The following is an 18,861-nucleotide window of genomic DNA, read 5'->3' as shown; positions in this document are numbered from 1 at the left end:
GCATTTATCCCTCTCCCCCCATCCTCCCTTGTCCACCCATGCCCGCATCCTCTCCATCTGAAGCTTCCTTCTGATCTCCACTCATGGTCTCTTGCCTGTTTTGTACAACTGCATGGCCAGTTTCTTCACGCCTACTCTCTCTCCACCGTATTAATACATTACAGATCTGGTCACGTTGCTCAACTTCTCTGCCGAACAAGTGATCTCCAACCTTCTTGCTTGGCCCCCAAATCTCTCCCTTAAGAACCCACTTTGTTTAATGAATTATCTTGATGGGCCATTTTTGTTAGGGGACAATAGTCTTTGGAGTATGGTGGGGATGAACTTGTAGAGAGATAGAGAGTATACTGCTCTGGATAAGATATGGACAAGGTTTTAGGGCTTGACAGGGAGCAGCAAGGGAAAAGAAGGTGAGATTGAAGGAGAAAGGCTGCCCATTAATGGTACTGGATGCTGGACCCAAGGAAAAGAGAGAGTCTGTGGACTTGTTTAAAGGCAGGGAGAATTGGAGTCCTACATTCAACTAGAAGTTTGTGGTCTGCTGGGACGGACTGTATTATAGCTCCCGCCTCTGGCCCAAACTTTCTATAAAGTCCACTGCACATTCAATTTTGTCTTGTGGATACTTGGGGAGAGGAGGGATTGGAGTTCACCTGGTTGCATGATGAGGTAAAGAAAATGGGCAGAAGCTAATGAAATGCAGAATGGAGACGAAGACTCCATGGGAGCGGAGATTCAGAGTCGGCAGAACTAGGAAAAAGTAAGCCTTGCAACTCCCTAGGTTTATTGAGGGGGACTCTAGATTTTCCAGTTGTACATTACTGGGAATTAGAACCAATTTTATTTAAATATTTCAGAACAACTTGACCTCAGCAAGATGGAGGGCTTAGAGGTTATGCATCCACTATAGATGTGGCAGTGACAGCCAGTTTTCCTGTTCTTCCCCATCGACACAGCCCCTGTAATACGGGGGTTGGCAATATACCCTGTCTGAAGACTATACTTCCCAGCCTTCCTTGTTGTGGCCAAGTGTCCAAGTTTCAGCCAATGTAAGTTATAGAGAAGGAATTCTGAAGAAGTTTCTTAAAAGGGGACTGAGGGGCACCTGGGTGGCTCGGTTGGTTAAGCGTCCGGCTTCAGCTCAGGTCATGATCCCACGGTTAGAGTGTTTGAGCCCTGCATTGGGCTCTGTGCTGACAGCTCGCAGCCTGGAGCCTGCTTCGGATTCTGTGTCTCCCTCTCTCTTTGCCCCTCCCCTGCTTACACACACACTCTCTCTCAAAAATAAAACAACATTAAAAAAACTTAAAAAAGGAGGGGGACAGAAATATGGGAAATGATCTGCCTCAACTGTCTGTTCTCCTTCCTGACTTCTGGAACTCAAATGTACCAACTGGAGCTCCAGCAGCCATCTTAGGGCTTGAAGTCATCTTGAGGATGGAAGGCAAGCATCCTCATCGTTAGAACCAAAGATGAAGGGGCCTGAGTCCCCATGACTGCAGAGCCACAATACCAGCCTCCCTCCGGATTCTTTCTACACAGGAAAGAAGTGAAATTGTCTCTCATTTTTAGTTTTGTTTTGTATGTGATGGAATCTGACCCTAATCTGCTACCGCAGTAGCCGATTACCAGCAAGGTGATTAAGATTTGGCCCTGGAGTCAGGGTGCTTTCACTCTATTCCTTGCTCTGTCACCTCTTAATCAGGTGCCTTAAGCAAGTTACCAAACTTTTCACAAGGCTCTGTTTTCTCCATCTGTAGTATGAGGATAATGACACCACTTATCACGTAGAGTTGATGTGAAGGTTAAGTAAAATAATGTGTTAAGCACTTAGAACTCTTTTGGTATATAGTAAGTGCTCAATAAATAGTAGCTACTGCTGCTGCTATTATTTCTTTTCTTTTTTTAAAATACTTTTTTGAGAGCTTGGCCTCCTGAAGCATTCAATAGGCACCTTTGTGGTCTAGAACAGAACCTGCAATATCTCCCAGACTTTTTGTTATGATTGTTCTGTTTAATCAAGATGTCTAACAAAGCAGGGGCTTCCAAGAAAAGATCTCAACAGTTAAAAAAAAACCCAAAACGAAAAACTGATGATGAAGAAGTGGAGTTACCAGAGAGAAAGGTTAGAAACACAGCAAAAAATAAAAATCCAAAGCATCTGCCTTCTGAAGTAACAGGACAAACAGAGCATACTAATCTAAAACGGGTAAAGGTAGCATTCAACAAGAGAAAAACCTGGCAGCCTCTTTCAAAGAGGAGCAGAGAGCATTTACAAGCTATGATGGAATCAGTAATAATAACAATTTTGAGTAACAATATTAGAGAACATGAACAAGTTCAGTATCATCTTAACTATCTAAAGAAAAGATTGCTACAACTGTGTGAAAATCTTAAAGTCCCTCCCAGAAAGCTGAAAGATTTAACTAATGTGTCAAGTCTACTGAAAATGGAAAGGGCAGAGCACAGAGCTAATGAAGAAGGTCTGGCATTATTGCAGGAGGAAATAGATAAAATACTAGAGACCATAGAGTCAATGACTGGGAGTATTCACAGCCTAAAGAACAAAATTCAAATTCTGACAAGTGAGGTGGAAGAAGAGGAAGAGAAAGTAAAACAGATGTTTCAGATAGATAGTGGGGTACTCTGTCTTCCAGAACTTTCTCAGAAGAGTCTCAAAGCTCCCACACTTCAGAAAGAAATTCTGACGTTAATTCCAAACCATAATGCTCTTCTGAAGGACTTGGATGTTCTCCATAATTCATCCCAGATGAAGAATATGTTAACTTTCATTGAAGAAGCCTATAAGAGACTGGATGCCTCTTAATGAGGTTTTTTTTTTTTTTTTTTTTAGACTGGTCCATATTAATTTAATGTCTATGAATTTATAAAACTGTTACTTGTGATGATATTGCAGAGGGTGAGTCTTCTTCAGGATGTATTTCCAATACACACTTAAAATTAGCCTTATAGATCTGTTAGCATCTAATGTCCTAAAAACTGTTTTGAGTAGTTGCCAAAACTGGGAACTCACATTTCTGTTGCTGTATCTCTGGTTATTTGCCTGAAGCCATGAAACAAGGAACAGTCACAATCTAATGATTTACAGTGACTGAATTGAACTCATTTATTGGCTAGTGCAGTGGAAATGTGGTACTGTCATATATAAAGTGTGTGTAGTAGCTGGTACATAGAAACATAATTGTTTGCTAGCATTATTATCCTTTAGCTCATGACTTGCATTTTCTGTGTGGTTATCTGGAACTTGAGAAATCCCCAAATGCCTTAATTCTTTTACATAACTCCCTGGATTTTTGTGGCATAATTAAGAATTGCCAGGTGTCTTTGCCTTTGGAGGTAGCATGACCATATTTCTTTGGTTGGGTTATTGACTAGATGTTGAATATTTTCCACTATCATCAAAGCATACTTTATCTAAAAGAAACCTAAGCACATTTATCCCTTAAAAGAAAAATCAAACAAAAACCCCTTTCTATAAACCTTTTCTCATTGTAGTAATAAGTATATGTGTATATATATATACATATATATATACATATATATATATATATGTATATATATATGAGTAAATTATCATTTGAATATATTAAAAGTCTTTTCTGTACACTACAGTATATTGTCTGATTTGCTTTTATTTATTTGTAAAATAAAATAACAAATAAATGTAATTTCTTGGAAAAAAAATACTTTTTTATGTTTATTTATTTTTGAGAGGGAGACAGGGGACCATGAGCAGAGGAGGAGCAAAGAGAGAGGGAGACAGAATCCGAAGCAGGCTCCAGGCTCTGAGCTGTCTGCACAGAGCCTGATGAGGGGCTCAAACTCATAAACCGTGAGATCATGACCTGATCTGAAGTCGGGTGCTTAACTGACCGAGCCATCCAGGTGCCCCTGTTGCTTTATTTCTATTATTACTACTATCATTGCCATAGTTACCTATCAGATTAGGTGTTCATCTGCATCAATAAACAATGGGTCCTTTAGAGTAGAAACAATCTCTTATTTGTTTTTGGTACTGCCCCAGAACTGCTAGATGGTGGGTATACAATACATCTGTACTGAACCACGTCTTATTAGATTTTTGTCAACTATTTCTTAGGAGTAGATGATAGAAATTACTGGTTTCATGCATCAGACTGGGGACTGATGTGATGTGTGCACACTGTCACTTAATCCCTACCAAAACCATTTGAGCTACGGGCCTTAAGGGTTATTGTAGGATCCACATGAGCTTAGTTAGGAGTCATTCAGACCTACATTCTATTTAAGGTTCAATTTTAATAATATTAAGAGAGAACTGGAAATAAACTTAGGAAAAAAAGCCAAAGCAGGCATCCTCACTCAAGTTCATAGGAGGCTCTTAGAACTTTGAATGACCCAGTGTCACTGGCATGGTGGCTTTGCTTTGTGTTTCCTCCTAAGTCAACTGAATTAGAGAACCTCTGTAAGCCATCCTGCTTCTGTCCCTCAGTGTCTCAATAACGTTATAGGTGGGAATCATAAAGGAACACGATTTCTCCTATCTGGTTGATTCAATCTGGTGTATCCAAAGGGTGTTTTAGGTCTGGTATGGGCATGGGGCCTGCTGAACTATTAAAGAGTAGATAATACTCTATGGACAAAGGGTAAAGGTTACAGCACAAGCTGCTTCCTCTGATAACTTTCCATCCACCTGTGATAGGGCTGTGGGTGGGTACGGTGTTGGGGCATGACTGGCAGGAGCACCTGGGGAGGTTATTGTAACTTTGGGTCTTGTCAAATTGTAGAGGAAATGGCTTTCTCCCTTAGTCAGATTTGTTTCAGGTTATAGGCTGGTTTGCATGGCATGGGTGATGATGCCATAGGGCCATGAAAATCACTTAAGAATCTGCTATCTGCTGGCCAAATAACTTGTATCTGTTTTTTTAAATTTTCTTAATGTTTACTTATTTTTGAGAGCGTGCGCATGAGAGAGAGAGAGAGAGTGAGAGAGAGAGAGAGGAAGGAACAGAGGAGAGGGAGACACAGAATCCGAAGCAGGCTCCAGGTTCTGAGCTGTCAGCACAGAGCCCGACACAGGGCTCGAATTCATGAACAGCGAGTTCATGTCCTAAGCTGAAGCCACTCAGGCGCCCCAACTTATATCTTAACATCTATTTTCTATTTTCATAGGTCAGCTGCAGCAGAAGTTAAGTTTTGGTCCCTATGACAGAGTAATTCTTAACTCTAGCTCCACGTTCGAATCCTCTGAGGCTTGTAAAAAAAAAATACGATTCCCCAGGTTCTGCCCCAGTCCAACTGAATGAGAATCTCTGGGGGTGGAACCTGGGCATTTTTAAAAAGAAATCAACAAATTAAAAGAAAACTAAAAGATGAGCCATAAACTGGGAGAAAATATTCACAAAATCACATATCTGATAAAGGACTTGTATCTAGAATATATTAGAAAAATTTAAAAGTTAGTAATAAGAAAATGAAGAACCCAATTAAAGAATGGGCAAGTGATTTGAACACTTCACCAGAGAAGATAGATGGCAAACAAGCACATACAAACATGTTCGAAATATTAGCAGTTAGGGAAGTGCAAATGAAAACCACATTGAACTACCATCATTCACCTTTTAAAGTGGCAAACAAACGAAGCAACAACACAAAGCAACACCTGACAATTCTGAGGGCTGGCCAGGAACGGAGCAACTGGAAATCAAAGGCATGGCTGGTGGGAATGAAAAAGAATCCAATCACTTTGGAAAAGAGTTTAGCGGTTTATTTTGAAGTTAAACCTACACCTAACACACAATCCAACACTTCCATCCCTAGGTATTTACTCAAGAGAACTGACAACCTGTGTTCACACGAAAACCTGTACACAAATGTTTATAATGGCTTTGTTTATAATGGCCCCAGACTGGAAACCACCCAATTCCACGTTCAACTAGTAAATGGATAAATAAACTGTAGTATGTCCATACAATGGGATACTACTCAAAAATAAAATGGAATGACCCACTGATACATACAATATGAATAAGCCTCCAATGTATCATACTAAGTGACAGAAAACAAACTCAAAATGTTACGTACTGAGTGTTTCTGTTTATAGGACATCTTGGAAAAGGCAAAAGCATAGGGACAGAAAACAGATTAGTGGTTGCCAGGGGTTGGGGGTGGATGTGAGGAGCGTTGCAAAGAGATAACATGAAGGAATTATTTGGGGATGATGGGATGCTTCTGTATCTTGATTATATGGAGGTTACACAATGATATGTGTTGGTGAAACTCACAGAGTTGTATATTTAAAAAGGTAGATTTTACTGCATGTAATTATAACCTTTCTCTGCCAAACCACGATTTGAAAAAATAAGCTCCCCAGGTGATTTAAATTCATAGTCCGTGCTGAAAACTACTGCTGGTATAATAAATTTGAACCTAGGTTCTGTTATTGAAATTTCAGCTTTCTCCTATGTGAAAGTAATAAAACCCACCTTGAAGGGGTATGCTGCCTCTTAAATGTGTTAACGTATGGCAAACTCTGAACACAGGGCTTGGCACACGATGATAAGAATGACGTGTCGAGGGCCGTGTACCAGGCACTGTGGCTGGTGCTCACTGGCGTCACGAATCATCACAGGAACTCTGCGAAGGCGGTAGCATGATGGCCGTTTTCAAAGCGGAGAAACTGAGGCTCAGAGAAGTGATGGAACTGGCTCAAGGTCTCACGGCCAGTTAGCGGCGGAGCCAGGTCTAATTTTAACATCACTGATCGCTGTACCACTTCCAAAATCTCCGCTTCAAACATCCCGCTCTTTGGCTACACGTCTATCCTTCTCGCGCACTTTCTCAGTGTTTGCAATGGTGTACCCCTCAGAGTTGAGCCAGGTTTTGGTTAAGGTCAGAAGGAGGAAGGAGCAGGTGTTAAAAAGTCTGAAGGTAGAGGGGAGCTTGATTATCATGAGGCAGAAAGTGGTGGCAAGTTTGGTCAAGGGAGACGCGACACCAGGATGATGACACAGGAGTGGAAAGAAGGCAGCAGGGGGGGACTTCCTTTAGTTTAGTGACAAAGAATCACAGAATGAGATGCCTGGTTGAAGACTTCTGTTATAAAAATGCTAATTTTGGCACAAGTTATTTGGGCCCGGGATCTAGCTGGGGCCTGTAGGAGAATTCTGGCTGGCCTCAGTCACAGAGTGTAAAGAAGTGTTGTGGATGCAGCCACATGTGGAGCGGGGGGGGGGGGGGGGGGGGTCTCTCCTTGGGGGAGAGACAGAGTTTTCTTTTGGTGCCTGGTGCAGTGGTGAAGGTACCAGTTACTGGGCAGTTCCAGGGCTTTCAGTGGACCGGGTCGGTGGTGAAACAACCAACCAAAACAAACAAACTCTACCTGGAGCCTTTGCCAATTTTTGTGGTGCAAATACTCCTGCTGTAGCCAATTCCAAGTTAACAACATAACCTTGCGGAAATGCAAAGGTGGGGAGAGGTGTGCACAATTAGGGATCTTGGCAGCCGGGGCAAGCTAGCTCCAGCACAGTGCTGGCCGGGTCTCCTCCACAGGAGCAGCAGAAAAGTCTGGGTTATATAGCATCATGGGCACCTTGGCAGGGGGGCAGTTTCCCAGAATGCAACTGAACCTTGTGCTGGTTTCTAAATGTAATGTAGCACTGTGAAGGATAAGATGTGGGTGATTTGCTTGCAGCAATCATTGTGGTTTGGGGATGGGGTCATAAAAGGACGGGTCAAGAGGAGAAAGGGCAGTATGCATTAAGTAGGCGGGACTCTTAGCCACCTGCCCTGTGCCTTCGATGGGAGCCCTGTTTATATGTCTGCCTTTTATCCCACTATCACTATTTTGGTCTGTATGCAAACACTTCTAGGTCTCTAGATTTATGGTGAATAAGAATCTGGCACCTTCCTCCAAATAATTTCTTTGCCAAATAAGTTTGAAAATGAACACAATGAGGTTAATAGCATTTGAGGTATCCACAAAATTCATCCATGGGAATGATTTATTTTCATCTCTAAGAAAAAAAGTTCTCTTTTCTGAAGGAAATTATTAGGCTATTCATGCATATTAGAGAATAACTTCAGGAAAAGGGATAGTTGTAACACCAACAGGAAAGTAAGCCATGATGGGAGATAAATAAAATCAGTCTGGAAACATTTCTGCCATTAAGTTAAAAAGATATCAAATATAAACCAGCGCACTTTCTGGTTGTGTGTTCCTGGTCCATGCACACACCGTGGATGGGGGCTGTTCAGTCTGGATATACAATATGAATGTAGAACTTTTCTTGTGATGATGTGCATTTGTACACAGAAATCCTTATATACCCCAGCATTCTTGCTTCTGAAGCTTTGGAAGAGACCATGCATTCCCTGCCAGGATGTGAGTTGACCCACCTGATTCACCACCAAAACCCAGCAAAGCCTCGGGCTTGCACAATATTATGATCAGGAAGCAGGAAGTGTTGTTTCCTTCTTTTTCAAGTTACCTGTTTACCCATTCCTGGCAAGATACTGTGGACCATAGCTCAAGAGACAAGGAGGGAAGAGGGAAAGGAAAATAGAAGAGCCATTTCACAAATTATCAATACGTAAGTCGTGGCACCTTATTTAAAAAAAAATGAGTTCTATGATTCTTTCTCAAGGAAAGAGATAATGCTCGTTGAACCACCTCTGTAGAATACAATCTGTTGAAGTGCTTGTGGCAGATGGTGCGTTGTGATTCTCATGATGGCTTTACATTTCCTAGCTTGCTTTCCTCCTGCTTGGGTGTCACAATGCCAGTTTTTGGCTCATCAAATCCCAATCACATCAGATTTAGTGACTTGTCATTTTGCTACTCTGCCTATCCTTTATGTATTATTTATAATCCTAGCTATATCCACATCTCCACCAAGGGATTGACCTATCCTCCATTGAAAGGGAGAGTTATAATAAAAACGGAGCCATTAGGACATGACAGGGAAAGAGAAATTGGGAGGAAGCAGGGCACCAGAATAATTAGTTGTATAGAAAAACCAAAGAAAAAGGAAGCTACTGTAATTGAGCCTTGAACTCCCTGGCAGTCCAGGCAAAAAAGGAGCCCAATGGCCTCTTTGGTGACACTTCTTACATCTCACCATTCAATATTCTAGAAGAGCGGGATGAGCGGTAAAAGACTGGCAAGTGCACTTTCCATAGGCCTTTCACTGTACTGAGGCACTTACCTGATAATATGGACGCAACAGCTGCAATGATGAAGGACACAATGACACCAGGTCCTGCCATTTCCTTGGCCACAAGACCAGACACCACGTACATCCCTGTGCCCACGCAGCTGCCAACGCCAAGTGAGATGAGGTCCATGGTGGTGAGCACCTTGGCTAGCTTGGTGCCATGGGTTGTGGTGGCCCCAGTTCCCTCCAGCATCGACTCCACTGGTTTGGTGCGCAGGATCCTGGAGTGCATGGCATACCAGGCCGCCCCCCACTGCACCCGCCGGGGGTCCAAGGAGGCAAGGAAGCCACTCATCCTGTGTGAGAGGGGTTACGGTGAAGGTCAACTGATGGAAGCGAGCTATGGAAGCCTTAGTGGATGCTTCTGGAACTCATCTAGTGAATGGGGATCTTCTTTTTAGGAAAGGTCCAGAGGGACCCAAAGCAGCCTTCTCCTGGGCATGAATGTCTGCAGGAAAAACACAAGAAAGAGAAGATGAGACCAAGCAGGAACAAATTTTCATTTGGAGGCATGGTTGGAGGTCAGTATACTGAACTGGTCAAACTGGTCTATCTTGTGTTCTCATAATGCAGAAGGGGTGCATTTCCCCCTTTGTGTCTCCTCCAGTCCTAAATAACAATCTGTTATTTGCACTGTGTCCCCAAGTCATTCTGAAGAAGATGGTCTGAGTCAGGGCTCTGCTACTTATTGCTGTAGGACCGTGGATAAGTTATCTCATTTCTCTGTGCTTCAGTTTCACCTGTATCATGGGGATAATAGAGCCTCCTGCCTAGTGTTGATGTGAAGATTAGATTAGCATCTAAACAGAGCATAAGATAATACCTGCCACATGGAAAATGCCCACTTGTCCAAATTCTTAAGTGCTTCTTACCTGACTCTGCCAAGGCGTGGTCTGTGATTTGGGGCATATTCTTTGGGGACACAATATCCTCTTTTTTTTTTTTAAATATGAAGATGTAAAATTAGATTTTTGACTCTTAAGAGAGACAGTCCCACCCATGGAGTTCTTTTGGAACTTTGTTCTCAAATGAAATGAGAAGGTTTTGAGCAATTGTTTTGCTCTCAGAGATTGAGAAACGGGGAGGTGTTCCTTGCATTTGGTGGGTGAGCCCCAGAGATGCTAACTGGGTGGGATGGTGTCATCCAATTTTCAGTGATCGCACAGACATTCCTGTAGGTGAAAATTCTGGTTATGATGATCTAAACCTAAAACCTAGTTTTAAAAAATGTTTTATTTATTTTTTGAGAGTGCAAGCGGGGGAGGGGCAGAGAGCGGGGGACCGATGATTGAAGCAGACTCTGCACTGACCTGAGCGTGAGCGCGATGTGGGGCCAGAACTCAAGAAGCGGGCGATCGTGACCTGAGCTGAAGTCAGACGCTCAACTGACTGAGGCATCCAGGTGCCCCAAACTTAATTCTCTTTTATATATATAAACATGTGGGGGTTTTCAGGGATGGTTTTAAAATACAAGTACGTTGACTTTTCCAGGAATGCAACTATAGAGTAAATTGAAGGATGATTGTAAATTCTTTAGTTTGGAACCAAAAAGGAGTTCTTCACTGCTTCTGAAACTCAAGGCCACCTTCCAGCACCACCCATGGTACTGCATCTCACATGCACACCTACCATTTGGAATTGGCACACGGACAGTGATTCTCAATATAGTGAGAGCATCTGACAGCCCCATGTGTGCTTGCTGGAGTGTTTACATACTGAAATATGTTATATATAGGCAGGTTTTTCATGCATTTTGCTTCAGGAAATTAAAGAGAGGTATAATAAATCTTCAATACAGAAAAGAGGCGCTGGGCCTGATAGAACTGGGGACTACTATATTAGACCGTTTCCAAAGTTTTGACAAAGTGGAGAATATCAAGATGATAAGAAACTACGAAGCCAGGAGCTTTTTACAATTCTATAAAGAACTTCTAGAGTACATGTGAACATTGCTTCCAAGAACTGTGCTGACAAGCCTAGGACATTTACATTTATGAGAAGTACCAGCCCATGTAATCTACCAGTATGATTAATACTGCTTAGCACTTAATGTAACACTTGTCTGCTTCTAAAGGCTTTGCAAACACAACCTTAATTAGAAGAATCGGGGGAAATGTGGCAGTTTGGTTCACAGGGGTTGGGTGATGATAGATCTAATGGTTTAATTTCCTCCTAGATTTGACAATGTTGCTTCATGCTGTGTTTTAATTCTTGATCATATCTTAAATATCACTATAGTTGGAGAGTGACATTGTATACGGCAGAGTCATTTCAGAGCCTGAAGTGTCAGCGGTTTTTTTTTTTTTTTTTTAAAGATTTCCAGATTCGTGAGAAAACATGTCACATATATCCCAGCAAGACTGCAAGGACAATTGCTTCACTTGAGCTCTTGTGGGAACTTAATGTACATATCTATTTAATTTCAACTCAGCATGTACCAAGCATCTGTTATGTGCCATGCATGGTCTTAGGCTTGGGGGTGCAAAGACATGGTTCCTGCTCCCATGGACCTTTAAGTCTAGCATGGGAGGAGGTGAACACCCAAATCACAATGCAAGGAATAAGCTTTGTTTTTCTTCTTATCTGAAAAGCCTATCTTTTATTGTTTTTCTTATTATTCTATTGCAGAAAAATTGGACAACACAAACAGTAATGTTCAGCGAAGAAAGAATATAATACAACATACAGGATGACAAATAAAACCAGGTCATTCCAGGGAGGGAAGAGGAATAGATATGCTGTGTGCTGAACTGTGTTCCCCCAAATTTGTATGTTGAAGTCTTAACCCCCAGTGTCTCAGAATATGCCCTTATTTGGAAATAGTTGTTATAGATGTGGTCAGTTAAGATGAGGTCATCTGGAATAAGGTGGGCACTTAATCTACTATGACTGGTGTCCTTGTAGGAAGAGGAAATTTGGACACAGAGAGAATGAGGTGTGAAGATGAAAGCAGAGGTCAGAGCGATGCATCTAAAAAAAGCGAAGAAACACCAAGGATTTGCTGACAAACCACAAGAAGCTGGGAGAAAGCCACGGAATGTGCATCTTCCTCAAGGAAGGAACCAACCTTGCTGCACCTTTATCGCAGACTTCCAGCCTCCAGAACTGGGAGTCAATATGTTTCTATTTTCAAGACACCTAGTTTGGGGGTGCCTGGGTGGCTCAGTTGGTTAAGCGTCCCACTGTGGCTCAGGTCACGATCTTGTGATTTGTGAGTTGGAGCCCCGTGTTGGGCTCTGTGGTGACAGTGTGAAGCCTGGAGCCTGCGTCAGATTCCGTTTCTCTCTCTCTCTCTCTCTTTCTGCCCCTCCCCTGCTCATGTTCCGTCTGTCTGTCTGTCTCTCTCTCTCTCAAAAATAAATAAACAATAGACACCTCATTTGTGGTGCTTTGTTATATAGCAGCTCAGCAAACTAACATGGGTCATGAAGGATATGAAATGGGCTGCCTAAGGGGTGACAGAGGGTCTGTGCAGTCATGACATTGGTTCCTGGTTCCTGAGTGACGACGGGAACCAGTCGGGCCAAGTGTCAGTGCTCCCAGGGGGAGAGCAGTTGTGGCTCATTCCTGGGACTAAGTCTGGGACAGGGTGAGGAGGATTCTAGTGCCCTGTTAGACCGTGTGCCAGCTAATTTAATCCTCACAACAAATCTGCTTTTGGAGAGGAGGTCGGGAGAGGTCCAGTAACTTCTCCAGAGTGGAGGAGCCCATGGCACCGCACTTGGCCCTGTGGTGCTTGCTTGCAGAGTTCACGTCCTTACTCCCCTTCCTCCTGCCTGAGGTGGGCAGGATCAGTCTGCACAGGGCTTGCAAGCCAAAAGAGGGCTGGGGTTTGCGGTAAGCACAGTGAGAAGTCACCAGAGGGTTTTATTCAGGTGAGTGATATGATAATATTTATGTTTTTATTTTTTTTAATATTTTATTTATTTTTGAGAGAGAGACAGCGTGCGAGCAGGGGAGGGGGCAGAGAGAGAGGGGGACACAGACTCCAAAGCAAGCTCCAGGCTCTGAGCTGTCAGCACAGAGCCCCACATGGGGCTCGAACTCATGAACTGCCAGATCGTGACCTGAGCTGAAGTTGGACGCTTAACCGACTGAGCCACCCAGGAACCCTGATACTTATGTTTTTAAAAGCTCATTATAGCTGCTGTGCAGTTAACTGAACAATCACATCCTGATGATAAGTTAGCTTCAGGATGGAGTAAAAGGTGCGGGAGGTGTGGCCCTGCTGCTGAGGAGACAGACAAGCAAACAGAGAACCATCACCAGTGCAGTTCCACAGCAGCCTGTGTCAGGACCTGTGCACGAGGACAGGGGACACAGAGGTGTGGGGACAAACTGTCAGGAAGGCCAGGGAGAGCCTCCTAGGTCACTCGTGTTAGAAATGAGGAGAGTGGCCCCATGGCAGGGAAGGCCAGTGGTAAATGCAGGTGGCCTTAATGTCGGCTTTTTGAGGGAGGGTATAAGGGTTTTCTGATCTCCTGATCCCTTTGCAGTGGTTCTCCATCTTGGCTGCGTGCTGGAATTGTCCAGGGTTCTTCCAGAAACACTGCTGCCTGGCTTCTACCCCAGAAATTCCAGTTTAATCTGTCTGAGGTGGGGCCTAGGTATAGGGATTCTTTAAGGCTGCCCAGATCGTTCTAGCAAGGCACAGTCGGGTCCACTGCCCTATGGCACCAGGGAAGACTAAAGCTTTAGGTGTGGAAAACCAGATAGTTCCTGTGATGATTAAGTTTGTGTCAACTTGACTGGGCAAAGGGATGCCCAGATAGCTGGTGAAACATGATTTCTGGCTGTGTCCATGAGGGTGTTTCTGGAAGAGATTAGCATTTGAATCTGTAGACTGAGTGAAGAAGATCCTCTCTCCTGGTGTGGGTGGGCATCTTCTGATCCCGTTGAGGGCCGGAATAGAACAGAGAGGCAGAGGAAGGGCAAATTCACAGTCTTTGCTGGAGCTGACATCCATCTTCTGTTCTTGGACATTGGTGCTCCTGGTTCTTGAGCTTCTGGATGCAGACTGGGCTCTCTACCACTGGCCCCTCCACCTTGATTCTCAGGCCTTCAGACTCAGACTGAATCATACCACCGGCCGTTCTGGGTCTCCAGCTTGAAGATAGCAGGTTCTGGGTCTTCTTGGCCTCTGTAACATGGGACCCAATTCCCATCATAAATCCCCTCGTATGTATCTGTATATGCCCTCTTGGTTCTGTCTCTCTGGAGGACCATGAAATACATTGTCATTTCCCACATGGGGCCACAAGTCTGACAGGTACTTTCTATTTCTCTTTTTGGGCAGGAAGCTGGGCTTTTTGGCATCTGTCTTCTGCAAGCAGTGACTACGGATGCTGTGCGGTCTAGAGACACCCTCTGGGACACTAGTTCTGATCAGCCTTCCTCAAAAACTGTCACAAGGACACAGAGAAATAACCAGGCTTGTTAGGGAGATGAGGGCTTTTATTTGATAGATAATTAGAAGCGTGGTGAAAACATAGAGAACAAACTGGAACAAAGGTTGAGGGTGGTGAGCATTCCTTCCTGGCTCTATTCCCTCTGCGTAATTCCTCTGAGTGTTTGCTTTGTTGATGCAAACAGGAACTTGGGGGCATTTTCTTTCTTGGTTGGAAATTTACTGGAGAGAACAAAATGTACGAGAAAACATGCTTCGAAGTGACTATTGACAATATCCATATTCATTACCCTTAGATTATGTTAATCAAAGATAGTTTTGGAAGCTCATTGCTGTTGTCTTTCCAAGATGAGCAATAAATGTGTGTTGTGCTTTCTCTAGCACTTTAATTCAAGTTTCTCAAAATACTTCACAGCTATAACTAAGAAAGGCTTACAGGGCCTCTGGGAGGAGAGAGTCCTCATTGTGGTGTTTGCCAGCGTGGCTGAGGGTTCAGTGGACTCCAAGAATAATGATGGTAAAAACAGGTTTGTGTCAGGATGAAAACAATCATGGCTCAGAAGTTCACTGAAGAGGTAGGATTATCGAATTAGGTTGGAGCTTGCCTTCGGAGGTGAGGAGAAGAAGGAAATGAAGACTAACAAAACAGTAAACGGCCAAAAATCATTCTAGCTTGATTTTGCAAAAACACCGAGGGATTACAACAATCCCTCCCTCGCGTCCCCTAGAAACAGTTGTCCAGCCTTTGCTCGAACATCTGGAGCAGTGGGAAACATGGGCTGATCGAAGCAGCCCCTTCATGGAGTTGGACAGTTGTGACTGCTATAGAATTCTTCTAATCAATGTCCCCTGGCAAAATGAGGTTTCAGTTAGAGTAAAAGGTGCCTGGTTTAATGAACCCTACCTGGTGACTTCAGGATCTCGAGGAGCCTTCTGAGGCCCTCCCCTGTCCCATATCGTGGGGTCCTGCACTAACCCTCCTCCTCACCAGTCTGCTGTTTCTCCTCCTCTGGGCTGAGCTTCTGGTGCCTGGTTAAGAACATAATTCAGGGGGCACCCGGGTGGCTCAGTAAGTTGAGCATCTGACTTTTGATTTTGGCTTAGGTCATGATCTCAGGGTTATGGGATTGAGCCCTGCATGGGACTTTGAGCTGAGCATGGAGGCTGCTTAAGATTCTTTCACTCTCTCTCTCCCTCTGCTCCTCTCCTCTGCTCACATGCTCTCTCTCTTAAAAATAAAATAAAATAAAATAAAATAAAATAAAATAAAATAAAATAGAACATAATTCAGTAGTAGAGTTCTCTGGGTTCAAATTCTGGCTCTGCCCTTACTAGCTAAGTGACCTTGAATGAAGCCTTTCTGTGCTTCAGTTTTGCCATCTATAAAATGGGATCATAACGGTACCTAGCTCACAGGGTTGTGGTGAGGGGCAAAGGAGTTAATATGTGTGAAGCTTTTAGCACAGTGCCTGGCACACTGTGGGTGCCATGGGAGCACTAGCTCGCATCACCCTGCTCCCTGACCAGGTCTTTTTGTCCCCTATTGCTGACACCCCTTCTCACTGCCTCCACCTCCCTAGGCAGTTCTCAGAAGACCCTTGGCCTGCTGCCCAGTCCTCACCCAGGGCTTTTCTCTGCTGAAACTTCCTTGGGTATCTTCTGGCTGCAGACTGTGCCCTGATATTTTTCCTCCAACGGATTTGTTCTTCTCTTCTCGTGCTTCTCTTTCTCGTGCTTGCAGAGAATGACTTCCTCCTTTCTTATGTTTCATTATCGAAATGGGCTTCTTAGCAGATTTGCTTGGGGCTCTGGGTGCTACTCATTCTTTTACGCCCTTGACTTTTCTCCCCAAGATGTACATGCGCTGTGAGGGGTCTAGGACATGGTGGGTTCATTTACAGTCATCACCGTATCCCTGAAAACATGCTCCACTTCTGACCTCTATGCCTGTTGCTCATTGCGGTTCGCTCAGCCAGTCTCTGATGGCGGATTTTCTGCTGAGGTACTTGCTTCTGTTGCTCTTCTATTCTTTCCATGCTTGCCAGATACGGCTCTGTGTTTGCACCCTGACTGTGGATGGGCTTGCCTGTCAGTCACTGTAACTTGATTCTGGGTGGCAAGATACAGACGTGTCTGAGTCCCAGGGTCTGCCCCATTCTAAAAGAACATCCTAGTGAATGGAATTGAGATCTGTGTCCTGGTAATTTTCTCCTGTTATCCTCAGTTTTGCTCCCTGTATCTATGCAGATTAGGCTTAATCTCCTTACAGGAACAGGCTTCATGTTTTTGAAGGCAACTAACATAACTCTTGGAGTTTTATCTTCCCCAGACTGAACATCCTCAATTTCTTCAGTGAGCAGTAGTGTCTCACATAGTACAGCTTCTAGATCAATCACATTTTGATTTATACTTCTTGGGCAGGCTGCAGTTTATCATTGTTGACATTTTGGGACCATGACAAGGCAGTAAGGAAGATGTTTTTGATCAGTCTAGCTCTCTGTGTGTGTGTGTGTGTGTGTGTGTGTGTGTGTGTGTATGCACATGGGTGTCCTAAATCATGCAATACTGGTGCCTGACAAATTGACTCAGAGGTATCCTTGACTTCAAAACCAGGATTCCTGACTTTGAGACTGCTAATTTTCCCAGTTATATATTTTCTAAATGTTTGATTGATGGAACCCACTTTAAGTATTTTTGATCACTTCCCATATTACTTAACAATGTGCTACCCCATTTACATTACATGCAGAAACTCAGGCACAGCTGGCTTTGTTTTGCTTGGAATGCTTTTAAAGGAGAGTTTGGATCTCTGACAATTGAGTAGCTAAGCAAAAGAGGTTGTTCCAATTCAGCTTGTTGTTTCTTTTTCTGTTTCTAAAATGTTATTGAGTGCATTAATCAGCTTTTGCTGCAGTAACAAACAATATCAAATTTCAATATGTTACAACAATGACATTTATCTCTTGCTATGACTCTACTCCAGGCTGTGCATTGGCTTCAGGTTTTCTCCCCAGGGTGGACTGTGAGTCCCCACATGTCTTCTCATTCTGAGAGTCAGGCTAAGGAACAATCCCTACCTGACATATGCTGTTCTCTTGTGGCACAGGCTAAGAACAGGCAACTGGTGGAAACATGCAATGCCTCTTCTGCTTCTGGTTGGGACTGGAATTCAACAGGTTTCCATTGATTAAGGTGAAGCAAATGGCCAAGCTCAAAGTTAGAGGGGTAGGATGTATATTTCTTTCATTGAAGACAGGTAAGTATGCATGAGGTTGCATACTTCTCTTATGAAGGAGGATATGAAAAGCTGTGACAATCATGTAACTTATCTTACGGAACCCCTTCTATGTACTAGGCAAAACAATTGTATTACGATTTTTTTTTGAGGCTGCTTTTCCGGAATAGGCAGAAGTCTGGGCATCTGATATATAAACTTAAAAAGACTCTGATAGTCATTCCTGTACTTGCACGATTAATGCTGTAGAGGTATGAATATTCATTTCCTTTGAATACCAGTATGAATCCAAAATTCATCTGCTTCTGACACCAAGCACAACAAAACAATGAGAACTCATTCTAACCTTATTTGCTAGAAATAAACAAATACATATATGAGTGGATATACACACATACATATGTATGTTAAAAAATATATATGTATACGTATATATATATTTAACCTTATGAGAATATTTGATCTTTGCCTGGTCTGGGACAACATTTCTGTTTAAAAACGTTTCCCATTCTGCTTCCCTATTTGTCAACCCTTCAGGGTTGAGAATATTATCTGTGTATGTATTTGGCAGCAACTGTTGTGAAAATAGTCTCAAGGGAATGCCTGGCATCTACTAAGCAGGAGAATTGAGGAGAAGCTTGTTCAGAGATCTGATTATTCAGCACTGAGATACCACGTTTCTCCTCCAACAACCCAGTCAGGGAGGATATCACAGCCTGATGTCACCCTTCTACTCTTTCCTCTAGGAAAGAGTAGGTCCAGGGTCTCAGGTCTCTGTGCAGTGTCTTGTGTTATTCATTGTGCATATGGCAACATGAGCAAAACCAGAGGAAATGAAAAACTCTGTACTAACCAGATTTTCTTGGGGGAACACTTCTTTCAGAAGGGAAAAATTACACAAGAAAATTAGTTCATTTTCCCATGCCAGTAGAAAAGATTTAAGAAATTGCATTAAATTAATCATTGCTAAAAGTATTTAATGAGTTTCTACTATGTGCTGAACT

General features: G+C 43.2%; 1 protein-coding gene and 1 pseudogene across 1 annotated transcript in view; one reads left to right on the top strand and one right to left on the bottom strand.

Moving 5' to 3' along the window:
• SLC7A14 (solute carrier family 7 member 14) overlaps positions 1–18,861 on the bottom strand; it is a 117,851-nt gene that overhangs the window by 50,538 nt on the left and 48,452 nt on the right. Inside the window, exon 2 of the mRNA XM_060639205.3 lies at positions 9,207–9,663. Within this exon, the coding sequence (XP_060495188.1) occupies positions 9,207–9,510 (304 nt within the window). The 5' untranslated portion in view covers positions 9,511–9,663. The remainder of the gene's footprint in view (positions 1–9,206; positions 9,664–18,861) is intronic.
• LOC132683373 (centromere protein Q pseudogene) lies at positions 1,928–3,551 on the top strand (annotated as a pseudogene).

This window comes from Panthera onca, chromosome C2, assembly GCF_046562875.1.
Source record: "Panthera onca isolate mPanOnc1 chromosome C2, mPanOnc1 haplotype 2, whole genome shotgun sequence".
Taxonomy (NCBI): Eukaryota; Metazoa; Chordata; class Mammalia; order Carnivora; family Felidae; genus Panthera; species Panthera onca.
The sequence above is the reverse complement of the archived record's forward strand: the minus strand, read 5'-3'. Positions and strand labels throughout refer to the sequence as shown.